This window comes from Onychomys torridus, chromosome 13 (genome assembly GCF_903995425.1).
Source record: "Onychomys torridus chromosome 13, mOncTor1.1, whole genome shotgun sequence".
Lineage (NCBI taxonomy): Eukaryota > Metazoa > Chordata > Mammalia > Rodentia > Cricetidae > Onychomys > Onychomys torridus.
The window spans coordinates 65317340-65330760 of record NC_050455.1 but is presented as its reverse complement, the minus strand read 5'-3'; the positions used below and the strand labels follow the sequence as shown (position 1 = coordinate 65330760).

The following is a 13421-nucleotide window of genomic DNA, read 5'->3' as shown; positions in this document are numbered from 1 at the left end:
TTGATTTTGAGCCTCTTTATTTTTGACATTTGAGAATTTTGCTTCTGCCTCCAGGAGGGCTCCACTGTACATTCAAAAAGTACTTTTTATAAACTTGAGCTTTTAAAGAGGATTTAAGATAAGATTTCCGATCTAGTTCATCCTTTGGCTATGGTCAGGGCCGTCAGTTTTCCTCAGTATTGTATTTGAGGTGGGAGTAATCAATAGATAATGTGAGGTAATTTTCACTCCTAGGAGTGATACTTGTAGCTCACACGTGAGCATACAGACTGCACTTGCTAGATTCTCTGGCCTCTCAGATAAGAGGAGAAGCCCCACCAAGTCCTCTTCAGAGGCACTACCACGTGAGCCTGGCAGATTAGTCCCCAAAGTCACAATTTCCATGATTTTCTCTAAGAATGAAAGTACAGGGCTGTGTTCCCATTGCCCAAGTCAATGGAGCTTCTCCCTATTAGCCTGAACTAATTATGACTACAATGTACTAATTTTCAACAAAGCACATTCCCCTTTACAAATAACTCAAGGAGTTTAAGAAAGCAGGCCATTTTATACAAAGCCAGTAACTGGGTGCACAGTTCATTCACCCACCCACCTGAGTAGGATTTCTTGGGAAGCAGGAATTCAAGGCATACTGTCCATGATACTTGGCCCTTAGGAACTAGATAGAACAGTGTTCCACATATATATAAATAGCTATGAGCTGAGAATGCAGTCAGCACCCTGTGAGCTGTGCAGACAAAAAGAGTGGTCTTGCTATATGGGTTCAGGCTAGCTTTGAACTCACTATATGGCTCAGGCTCTCTCCAACTCATGCTTCTCCTACCTCACCTCACAGGTGTTGGAATTACAGGTGTGCACCACCATGCCTGGTGTAATAAGTACCTTTTATAATAGACATGAAAGCAAGTCAAAAGCCTTTGCTGCATACGGAGTACTTTCTCTGGATTTTTAACAGTGACTTCCCTTTTGACAGACAAAGTAGTAAGTCTCCATAAAGAAAATGACACAAAGATGCCAACAGCGCTCCAGTTACCGCCATGCCTTCCTCCCTTTAGTGTGCCCAATAACACACACACACACACACACACACACACACACACACACACACTCACGTCAGAACTAGAATGGAAAGTGGACTCAAGGACAGAGAGTGGATCCATCGGGGAAATGTGTAAGTATGCGGCCTTCCTTGTGGGGCTCACTGTAGAAGACGGTGCTTGAACCTCTGGCTCCCTGTGATCTATCAAAGATCACATCCTCTTAGCCTGCTCTCTCGGGCTTATCATGACCATCCACGTCATGTTGAGTGGGATTGACTCTTCTGTTAGCATACCAAGATAGCTCGAACTTGAAATACTGGAACTGTTGAGGGAACAAACTTCAACTGTACTTGGTTCCCTCATGCTGTAAATTTGGGAATGATCTCAGTCCCAGGGCGATGTAGTATGACAAGGACAATGGTCAAGGCCTGAGGAGGGTACCCGAAGGTCTGATGTGGTTACTGGGGCTGTCAGATCCAAGGCACTGTGGCCCTTGGTAGCGCTCAGGGTGGCCAGAGGTTTACAGTAGGCAGAGGTCTGAGAGCCTTGCAGTGTTTCATATGTCTTATGTATCCCATGCTTACTGATTGATCTGACCACCGATGGGATAGAAGTGCTGACTAACCAGGAGGGCAGAGTCATGAGAACAGAAATAACTAGTGTAAAGTCTTAAGTGCAAGAGCCAGGAGGAGTCTTTCCTGGTGGCCACAAGTTACATTTTTTATATAAATGTAGTGGCATAAAGAATGATTTCTGGGTACATTCCATTTGTCCTTTGTTTCCTCTCTCATATGCTTATATGATTATTGATGTCATTAAGAGTGCATTCATCAGGCCTGGCTGTCAGAGACTTGCACTCATTTTGTATCCACAAGCAGTTTTGAGGTAAATCTCTCGCTTTAGGGCATTAGCTGATCAATACAGACATCTGTATTGAATAATTGCTGTCCCACCCCCTCCATCTGCTTCTGATGTCTTGATCTTCCTATAAAGAAGCCACTCAGGATGAGATAGGGACAAGAGTTAGATACTGTCCAATCCACACTTGCTTGATAGCCTCAGATGTACCATTCTAGCAAACTCTTCTCCTTGCAGAGATGTCTTCTAGAACCTTCATACCAGGTCCAAACCGAATTGCTTGTCCTGTGCACCTTAGATGCAGAGGGGACTGAGCTCTAGCCATGCCACCCTGGTGATTTCCTCCTCTGTGCCAGGTCCTCTGGTGCCTGGATCCTGCCCAGCTTTGGTAAGTTTTATTGGTTAGGCTTCACACGTTGAAGCTATCTGTATTGTCGATCCATGGCTTGATCAAACTATAGATTTTTTAATTAGAAATTATTTTTTTCCTCAAAATCTTGAAGGCATTGGCCTCCTTTAACATCTCATGTTGCTATGGATAAAGTTTTTTGCTGTTGTTTTTAATTAGATGTGATCTTGCTCTGCTGCCTAGGCTGGCCCAGAACTTGTTGTGTAGCCCAGGCTAATCCTGAATACTTGGTTCTCTTCCTTCAGCTTCCCAAGTTCTAGAATTCCAGGTATGCACTGCCATGTGTGGCTTGAGAAATGCTGTGTTTCTCTCTGGAAAATTCTGTCATCCTTTCTTTGATCTTGGTGTTCCGAAATCTCACCATGAGGCAGCTTGGGAGTCAGTGGGCAGAGAATGGTGTCAGCCTCAGTTTTCTAGTCATCCTGTCAGCCCTGAGGCATCAGTAGCTCAGGTGAGCTACTTACCCTTCTTCAGCCTTTGTTTCCTCCAAAATGCAGGCAAGGACAGCACAGCCTCTGGTGTTGTGAAAAGTAAGTGAAAAGCATCTGTAAAATGCGTCAAGCAGTCAGTTAGTAAATGCTGTTTAAACTTAGGCCTCATTAACATTTCGGATACAGAAAACCTTTCACCAGGAATCTGGACCATTCCCTTGAGTTGTCATCTTCCTGAGATTCCTGTTATTTTCTCTGGAACTCCTGGTATTGGTCTGTTGGCCTTCTAGAATAACGTTTTCCTTAAAAAAAAAAAAAAAAAAAAAAGACTCTGTCCTTCATTGAGTATGATGGAGCTAGGAACCCAAAGCAAATCTGTGAAATTTGCACAGCAAGAGAGTTGCTATGGAGAGTTGTAGAACAAGACGCTTGAGGCCTACCAGTGCATGTCAGTATTCAGACAGAGGGCTGTTCCTACAGGTAATGTTAAATGTAAACACGCTATATCAGAGGTTTTGAGGGATTCCTGAGTGTTTTGGGGGACTTGTGTTTGACTGCTGTCATTGTTCCTGGATACTGATGCCATTTTAAAAACTGTTTTATGTGTATGGGTGTTTTGCCTGCGTATTTATCTGTGAACCATGAGTGTGCCTGGTGCCTGTGAAGGTCAGAAGGGGGCATCAGGTCTCCTGAGGCTGGAGTTCCAGGCAGTTGTGAGCTGCCGTGTGGATGCTGGAAATCCAACCGGGCCCTCTGCAGGAGCAGCCAGTGCTCTTAACTGCTGAGCATCGCTCCAGCCCTGAACCGTGTGTGATAGTAGAGGTTTACTAACTTTGTTTATCTAAACCATTAATTTTGTTCAAGTTCTATACAATAATTAAAATTTGAGCAGCATGCAATAATAAAGAAAAAACCCTTTTCTTTATCCTTTTGAATTTCTTAATGAATGTATGTCTTTCTTGATCTAGGAAATTGCTAGTTTTCCATTTTAAACTTTCCTATGCTCTTAATTTCATCTGTTTTGTTTTGCTGTATTTCCCCTCTGAATGATTCTTTTTAGATGGCAATCAGTTCTTGTTTCATAGATACAACATGTTTATATTTGAGAAGAGTGATTTTTTTAATTGTTTTCCTTAAGATTCGTTCCCTGTCTGCTTGTTTTCAGGTCTGTCTTGTGTTAGAAGCCATCCATAGAAGCAGACTCTCTTTCACCTGGTCCTGTTTATGAGCACACTAAAAATGCCCGAGGAAGCTCTGTGCCTGTGGGGAGGGTCCCCCCGTATGGCTGCATGTGTGGGGCCTGACAGGGCTGTGGTGTTGGAAAACCCTCAGCAGCAGCTATGTCTTCTCATTGTTCTCTCTGGATGCTCAAGCTGCAAAATGAAAATTCTTAGAGTCTCTTGCCTGGGAGACAAGCACCTGGCTGCCAGTCGTGTAGGGGTAGGAAGCTGGCGCCTTACTGTTGAGTGAGGCCTTACATCATCATGCCGTCAACACAACACACTGTTTCAACCTGCTTGGTGTTTCTCAAAGCAGAGATGCTCCTCCACATTATCACCTGCCGAGTATGGTGGAGGCAGCCCTCTCCATAGGAGGCAGGGAAGAAATCTGTGATCTGTTTCTTAACCCATCTTCCCTTTTCTTTTGATCGTCACCTCAGCCCCAAAGGAAAGAGATGCTGCCAATCCCAGGTCTCGTGTGTGTGTGTGTGTGTGTGTGTGTGTGTGTGTGTGTGTGTGTGTGTGTGTGGTCTGATTCACACCAGGCTGTCTCTTAGTGGGGGGGGGGGGGGGGTGTCTGGTTCACACCAGGCTGTCTTTTGGTGGTGGTGGTGGTGGTGGTGGTGTGTGTGTGTGTGTGTGTCTGGCTCACACCAGGCCGTCTCTTGGCTTTCTTCACTGCTTGATTAGAAAGCAGCTTCTCACCTCTCACTGAAAAGCGCGCTTTCCAGCTTAAGGGTTCTGTTGTTGTTACCAGCTCTCCTGTTCCATTTGCCTTTGTAGCTTGTAGGGTGTTGCAGGAGGAAGTGGGGGTGGCTGTGTCTCCTCTCAACTTTGAAGAGCATCTTACTAAGTTAAAGTCCTCCTCTGTTCCCACCCCCTCTCTCTTTCAGCGTAGCTCAGGCTGAACCCTACCCCTCAGCCCTCCTTCAGCCCGCTGACCACTGGATTACACTCGATTGTTACTTTTTATCAGTGGTGTAGGTGGGCGAGCACACAAGCATTTCCTCATTTCTAGTAGAGAAAACTAAATGTTTCTAGGCTTTTGGAAGTTTGAATATTTAACATATGAACAATTCACAGATCGCACACAAAACCATTAATAGCAAAGTAAGCTAGGTAAGGTAACCAAGCAGCCCCCGCTGGTGAGGAAAAGCTCCTCTCTACATAGTGGTGATGTATAATGCCACAGGATTCCTAGTAAAACATCTGGGACGAAAACAATATTAAATCACTACAGGAAAGCTTATGTGAACAGTGATTCCTTCAAATAAAGGTCACCAACAGATTCTACAACTACTAGTTGAGAGAAGATGGGGAAATCATGTGGTGTCAAAGGCTTGTACACACAATGTTGAATACTTATTAGAAGATGTGCCCTTTGTAATGATGATCTCACCATGTCACTGATGCTAACATATATATATATAATATAATAATATAATAATATAATAATATAATATATAATATAATATATAATATATTCCAAGCTTTCATCCGCAGCTGGGTGACAGGAGGACCTGTCACACAGTGCCACAAGAAAAATACTAGGTGAATTTAGGATGCGCAGGATTTTACAATGAGCCCCATTCCTTCTCTCTGGGACAGAGAGGCTGGCTTTGAGTAACAGGTTTAGGAGATATGACTGTATACAATACATATCTATGGTATTTGGTTGGAAAATCCTGCAGAGAGATTTTAGACTGAGAGAGTGGAATTTAGAGATGGAGTCAATGGTGCAATTTATTAGAAAAGCTTAGTAAGACTATTTGGGAAGTTACATGAGGCAGATGTGGCCAGGTGTTGTTGGATACTGAGTCAAAAAGGCAGGATATAGATGGATTGCATTCTTTTATTCTACTTTTCTACTGAATTTTTCAAATTAAGAAGTTTGGGGAAACTACCTACTAGTATGAAATTGCATAAGCCTGGCCTACTGGAAGCAGGGACCAGTGTTTCATAAGGCTACGTTGGCACTGGGCACCTAGGAAGGAGGGTAGTGGTGCTGAGTTCACCAGAGCAGTGGAGTGAGGTGGTTATTCCCTCCAGGGTGGAAGAGTTTCAGAAAAGTGAATGTACTCTGGAGTGTTCAGGTGATGGTACAGAACAGTCGACTCCCTGGCAAGATCAAGTCCAGCAGTTGATACTGAAATCTCACTGAGATGTCCCCCACCTAGTTGTGAGCTGTCTCTGCCACTGTCACTCAAGTATCTCCTTCATGTGAGGAGTCTTGAAGGTGCTCTGTCTTCCTCCCTCTTCCTTTTCACAATTTTTTCACATCTTTAAATTTTTTCTTTCTTCAAACAACATGAAGTAACTGCCCTGACTACTCAGTTATAGACACAGTGACAATTAAGATACAGAATTGCTTCTTATAGAGCCAAATCACCCTAAGGATATAGTTCCTGGGGCCAGTGAGATGGTTTGGTGAGTAAAGGCAGCCGCCTCCAAGCCTGATGACATGAGTTTGATCCCTGGGACCCACAGGGTAGGAAGAGAGAACCAACTTCCAAAATCTGTCCCCTGACCTCCACACATGTGCCATGCACACATGCACATGCAGTAAACAAACAAACACACAAATAAATAGATGTAAGATCTCTGTCTGTGTGCCTATCCAAAGCACTGTTTACTGCTCTATCCATTTCTTGTCTTGTGATACAGGGAGCTGGACTATGCCATGTTACGGCGCCTGGAGAAGAGGATTCTGGTTGGTCTCCCCAGCCAAGAGGCCAGACAAGCCATGATCTACCACTGGCTGCCCCCTGTGAGCAAGAGCCATGCCCTGGAGCTGCACACAGAGCTGGAGTACAATGTGCTGAGCCAGGTGGGCAGCCTTAGAGGGTGGCTCCAAGCTGCCCAGCAAGGCAATGGACCCCTTTCCATGAAAGAATGGGCTCTGGGAGACTGGGCTACAGTGGAGCAGAAAATGGGAGCTGCAGGGAGTAGTACAGGATTCAGATTCAGAGAGCCCAAGTCAAATCCTGGCCCTGTATCAGAGAATCCAGAGAGGGTTATTATGATGAATAAATTGACGAATCCTTTGCAAAGAAAAGCTCAAGGTATATATGTTGTTAATCATCATTGGGAATTGTACTAATGGGGGTTCACAGGAGAAACAGAACTTATAAAATGAATATATGTCTATTCAATATATATGTATATGCATGTGCATATGAAGGGGCTATATTAGAACGGCTTACAGGCTGTGGTCCAACCACTTCAACAATGGCTGTCTCCCATAGTAAGGCCCAAGAATTCAGCAGTTGTTCAGTCCACGAGGCTGGATGTCTCAGTTGGTCTTCAGTACACTCCAGAGTTGAATAGTTCGCTAATGCCAGTGAGGGAATGGACTTGATAGCGAGAGTGAGGACAAGCAGACAGAGCAAGCTTCCTTCTTCCATGTCCTTTATAAAGGCTGCCAGTGGAAGGTGTGGCCCAGACTGAAGGTGGATCTTCCCACCTTTAAAGATCTGAATTAAAATATCCCTCACAGATTTACCAGCTGCCTGGGTTTTAGTTAATTCCAGATGTAGTCAAGTTGACAGTCAAGAACACCCATCACAGACATCATTCCCAGGATATCTGCTGCGGGTATACATCGAAGCCCAATGGTTTTGAAAGTCCCTCAAAAGCAAGAATGGCCTTATTTACACATGAACAAAATACCCACTGTAGCCATCATGCACTTAGGATCAGGGCCCCACCAGGCAACACTGGGTGTCCAGTGCTCTACCTGGCATCTCACAACGTATTTGAAGGTGCGAGGAATCTGTCACCCAGATGGCCAGTTAGCTGGGCGTGTTAGCACCTTCTCCATCCAGCATTACTTCCCCAGGGATGCTAGCACAGTGAACAGGGATGACAACATTCTAAGCCAGTGTCTGACACTGGATCCTGCCTACAAGAAGGAAGCAGACACCAGCATTCTGCCTGCTGACTGATCCTGGCTTTGCTATGCTTTCAGGAAACAGAGGGCTACTCAGGCTCTGACATCAAGCTAGTCTGCAGGGAGGCAGCCATGAGGCCTGTGAGAAAGATCTTCAGTGTGCTTGAAAATCATCAGTCAGGTATGGTTGGTGTCCTGCGGTAATGGCGGCTTGGGAGAGAAATTTGTGCATATGTATCCCAACTCTTGGAGGGATGTGGTGGTGCATGCTTGTGCCCAGTCACTTGGGACCTAAGGCAGGATCAAATTGAAGGCCAACTTGGGTTACATAGTGAGCTCAAGGCTAGCCTGGGCAACTTAACAAGACCCTGTTTCAAAGTACAAATACTAAAAGGGACACAGCTTGGTGGCAGAGTGCTTGCTTTGCGTGCAAAAGTCCCACCCACTCTGACCAGCAGGTGGAGCCTGGCACCTTGTTTTCCAGGCTCTGTGGTTTTTACATTTGTGTGCTCTGTAGTCAGTCAGATCATCATCTCCCATGCACTCAGCTGCCTCCTCCGCTGCAAGACTCCCATTGCTGGGTTTTTATTTCTTCTGGCACGTGCTGACATGGGCTGGACCCATCTGAGGTGCTAGACAAATAATAAATAGTACTTTGATAACAATATATTAAGTCCCTTTTAGAGGCAGGGCGGGGGAGGTCAGGCCTGAAAGCCTCAGTTGCACCTTAGAAAGTTCCCCCTACAGCCCTCTTCAGATGTGCATTTGAGCTGCATTAGCTGCCAAGAACGAGATGTCACGCACTGTCTCCAGACCTGGCCTTTCAAGAACTTGTCACCTCGAGGAGGTGCAACGCTGTGTCCTGACTGTTGTCTTTTTGTCTAGAAAGCAGCAATTTACCTGGGATCCAGTTGGATACCGTGACTACGGAGGACTTTTTGGATGTGCTGACTCACACCAAGCCTTCAGCAAAGAATCTGACGGAGAAATACTTGGACTGGCAAGAGAAGTTTGAGTCTGTGTAAAGCTGCACTCAGCCTGACCTGGCCAGAGGCAGCGAGAGCCTCCCAGTGTGACCAGGATGGAAGGGGGGAGATTATCCTTGAGTGCTGGATGGATTTGGACAACTGCATTATTTTGGAAATGTGAGATCTAGTGTCATGGATGTCAGCAAAGTGAAGATTTTGGTTGCAAGTCAGGCTGTTGGGTCAGGCAATGGAGGGTTTTTCCTCACACTTCGACTATAAAATTTTGAAGAAGTTTCCTGTGGTATTCCTTATTGTTGACCTGAGGTCTTCATTTTGAAGAAAAGTATTTTCTTAGTCTCTGTTCTTAATTTCTTTCTTGTAACACATTCTCAAGCCTGTCAGATACCATCACTATCCACCCTCTTTTCCTCCCTCCCTCCCTCCTTCCCTCCCTCCCTCCCTCCCTCCCTCCCTCCCTCCCTCCCTCCCTCTCTTTCTTCCAAGACAAGGTCTCATTGTGTGGTGCTGGCTGGCCTGGAACTTGCTCTATAGACCAGGCTGTCCTTGAACTCACAGAGATCCGCCTGCCTCTGCCTCCTGAGGGTTGGGGTCAAAGTGCTGCACTAACCCACCCAGCAGTATACTCTCCTAAACAGCTGAACACCTCCTGTAACCCGGTTCTCCTAACTTCTTTTGCCCCAGGGGAAGGAGACCGCCCTAGAACCATATTTGTCTCCATCCTCTCTTTTCAGCCGTCTTACCCCAGCTGACCGTCATGACCACTGCTTGCCGCCATCCTTGCCGTCCCCAAGCTCCTGGCTTCTGTTTTCCCGGAGAATAAAGGAAAGCCTCAATTCTCTTGCCCGGCTACTCAGGGCTTCTGGATCCCAGTCAGTCTGTTAGCTAACTTTCAAGCACTTGACTTTTCATCCCTGCCTCACATCTCACTCTCCCTGTGTCTGGAAGGCTGGCTGCAGTCTCTGGGAGTGTCCTAAAGAACGAGTGTGTGTGTTGAAGCTTTGGCCTTGTCTTGTATTTGCTGCTCAGTTCGCTGAGCATCCGTCCATCTATTTTGCATCGTCCATTGTTAGACCACCTCATCTGCGTTCTCTCACTGGCTGATCCTGTGGGTTTGTAACTCTCTGTTCTCTTCCTTTAGTGGGTTTGAGAGAGGAGACCAGCTAATACAGGGGTTTACTCTAGAGTGTCTACAGCTATTTGTTTTGTGTGAGTGTATGTCACACGTGCAAGGATGCCATGGAGGCCAGAGGAGTGTATCAGCTCGCCTGGGTCACCCATAGTTAGAGTCACAAGCAGTTGTGAGCTGCCCAGCATGAGTGCTGTGTACCACACTAGGCTCCTCTAAAAGAGTGCAAGTGCTCTAACCACTGAACCATCTCTCCAGCCCCCTATTTATTAATTTTTTTTGACAGTTTCATACATGTGTATAATGTATTCTGGTTACTCTCGCCCCCTACCCTTTCTTCCCTCCCCCCCGACTCCCATCCCATCTCCCTCCTTTCCCCTTGAAAATGCCTTTTTTGTCTAATTACTCATTGAGTTTAACCAAGGCACGACCACGGGTATGGAACTGGTGGACTCATCTGTGGGCATACAACTGAATATAATGACTCCTCCCAGCATCCATCAATAAACAGTAGTTACCCATGGAAGGGTAGAAACCCCTAAGCCCCTCCCCAAACTGGGACTGATTGATAGGTCCAGTCTCCACACCCCCCAAGACAGGGTTTCTCTGTGTAGCAGAGCCCTGGCTGTCCTGGAACTCACTCTGTAGACCAGGCTGGCCTCAAATTCACAGAGATCCTCCTGCCTCTGCCTCCTGAGTGCTGGGATTAAAGGCGTGCGCTACCAATGCTCGGCAATAGGCTCAGTACAGGTAACTGCAGCTGCTGTGAGTTCATGATTGTAAAACTATGACATTCTTAGCAGAAAGTTCTTTGCAGCCCATCTCCCTGTCATCCAGCTCTTACATTTTTTTCTGTCCCCTCTTCTGAGATGTCATCTGAACTATAGAGGGGCCTATAGTTAACTTTTTAGTAGGTTAAAGGGTTGGGAAGATAGCTCAGTTGGCTTGCCTTACAAATATGAGGTCCTGAGTTTGATCCCCAACATTCACATAAAAATGCCAGGTCTAGTGGTGCACGTTTAAAACTCCAGTGTGGGGGAGGTAGCAGAGAACAGGAAGAAACCCTGGCTCACTGGCCAGGCAGGGCTAGCCTAATTGGTGAGCTCCAGGCCAATGAGATCCTATCTCAAAGGAGGTGGATGGTTTTCTGAGGGTGACACTTGAGGTGATCCTCTGGACTCTAGAACATATGTACACATGCACACACATGCATTTAAAAAAGATTATACACACATTTTATATAGTATGAGGAGTTGACTTCTTAGTAGTTGGAATAAATAAAATTTGACTTAATTCAACATGTAGCGTATTTTATTGTTATTCATTGTAAATCAGAGTTCCCAACTCCAATGACAATGGTAGCAAGGAAGTTGATACCACATGAGTCAAGTGTGCTAGGTATAGTAGAAGGCAAAGGCAGGGAGGGAGGTGAACTGGTGAGGGCCAGAGACTCTCTAAAGGACACAGTAGTGACTAAGCCCAGGTCAATATGGAAATTTAGGCCTAACATTGCCAGATCTAATCTGCATAGAAGCGGCAGCGAGGGACTTGCATTTGAACATCATTCTCAAAATGCTGGCAGCTAGGGTCCATCACCCTTGCCCCTGTACCACTGGCATCCTTTAGATACCTAGCTGGTGGACCACACTTAGCTCCAGTAACCCAGCCTTATTGTCAGCGGTTGTCTGCATCACCATCGCTCATACTGTATTGGCAGCTGTGTGCTGGATTCCATTTGCCCTCCTCAGACATAAGCTCCATGGTCTGAGGTCATTTTTCCTTTCCTACTGATTTAAAGACATTTCTTTAAAACAGTGTAGGCCCCAGAAGTTATGAAACCTGTTCCCAAGCACTCAGTCTTTGCATTCCATATAGGAAGTCTATGATTGTTTTGAATTTGTCAGAGTCCTTTGTATTGTTAGGGTTCTTGTTGTTGTTGTTGTTGTTGTTGTTGTTGTTGTTTTTAATATGCCTCAGTGCCCTGACTAGAAGATACTCATCTTAGTAAGCACTTAATATAAATTTCTCAGGAACAGCAGTCATGGAAACAGTTCCAATGTGTATGACATGGAAGCAGATACTTGCAGATGCTGTGAGTGATCTATGCAGTTTATAAGGTTTTTGACCTCCTGTCTCACTGCTGCCTCTTAAAGACAGAAATGTGCTTCTAGCTAGTAGGTCTTGATGGCTGGTGTCATAAAATGGCAGCAGAACCCCCATGAATTTATGTGGAAAAATGTCTTTGTGATTTACGACAAATAAACATGATGATGTAAACATGGCTCCACACAAATGACTGTAATATGAAAAAGGGGTTCATTCTGCCACTCCGGGAGGAGTATTTCGGTCAAATAAATTAATGCAGTTTTAAAAATTTTTTATTGCAGGCGCCTAAGGTCTTTAATTTCATGTTACTGGAACCACTGGTCCAAAGCTAACTGAACATAATAAATACAGGGTGTTTCCACCTTCCCCACCCCACAGGACCCTGGAGCTTTCAAGTATGGGATTAAGGGCGATGTGACAGTGTTATCATTCCACGGGGGCATCTGACATCACACCTGGAGACATTTGTGGAGCTGTCACCGTGGGGTGGTCCCTTTTCTATGCGGAGCCACCACAGTGAGGTGGCCTCTGTTCTGTGCCTTGTCACCAGGATAGGATCTGACACACGTGGTGTGGCAGGCAGGCAGGACTACACCCAACCTGCAGCTGGGTGATGGGCTAATGGATTGGCTCACACTCCACCACAGGGTGTTCAGTGCTCATGAGACTCATCATCTCCTACCATGCCCTATCGCCAGCCCCTTTCTACTCTCATAGTATCCTTTAGTCCATTTTCTGGCCTATAACATAACTGTGAGACCGATATGGATGCAGTCTTTCATAGCAATACAACATAACCCTTTAATTGTGAGATGGTCTGTGTGGTGGCTAGTGCTGTCCCAACAGAATCTAGAATCACTCTGGGCTGCTGATGGGAGATTATCTTAATTTTGTTGAGATGGTAAGAACTATGTGCTCTGGGCGGCACCATTTCCTGGTTGAGATCCTGGGCTGTGTAAAATGGAGTAAGGTCCCTGAGCAGTATGGTACATTCTTCCGAGTGGGGCTGCACTATGGACAGATGCTTCAAGCTCCTACCATAAAGGACTTGTACTGTGAACTGTAAGCTAAAACTTCCCTCCCTCCCTCTCTCTCCCCCTCCCCCCTCTTTCCCTCCCTCCCTCCCTTCCTCCCGTTCCTTTTCACAGGCATTTTGTCACAGCAACAGGAAAGAGGAAGCCCCTTGGACATCAGTTACATTTCCTACAGGAGGCCAAGATGCCTAACAGGCAGAGGCACTTTCTGCAGTGTTTCTAGCAAGTTTAAGATAAGCTTCTGCACTATCCTCCTGGACCTCCAGACAGGCTAGTTAACAAGCCCTAATGTGTGTTACATGTATTACAGAAACACCCT

At 45.7% G+C, this 13421-nt stretch overlaps 1 protein-coding gene across 2 annotated transcripts in view; it reads left to right on the top strand.

Annotated features, from left to right (window-relative positions):
• Katnal2 (katanin catalytic subunit A1 like 2) overlaps nt 1-9238 on the top strand; it is a 67681-nt gene extending 58443 nt beyond the window's left edge. For both annotated transcript variants that reach the window (XM_036204942.1, XM_036204943.1), the window contains 3 exons: nt 6623-6785; nt 7926-8028; nt 8733-9238. In XM_036204942.1, the coding sequence (XP_036060835.1) occupies nt 6623-6785; nt 7926-8028; nt 8733-8872 (406 nt within the window). In that variant the 3' untranslated portion in view covers nt 8873-9238. The remainder of the gene's footprint in view (nt 1-6622; nt 6786-7925; nt 8029-8732) is intronic.
• The last annotated feature ends 4183 nt before the right edge of the window (nt 9239-13421 follow it).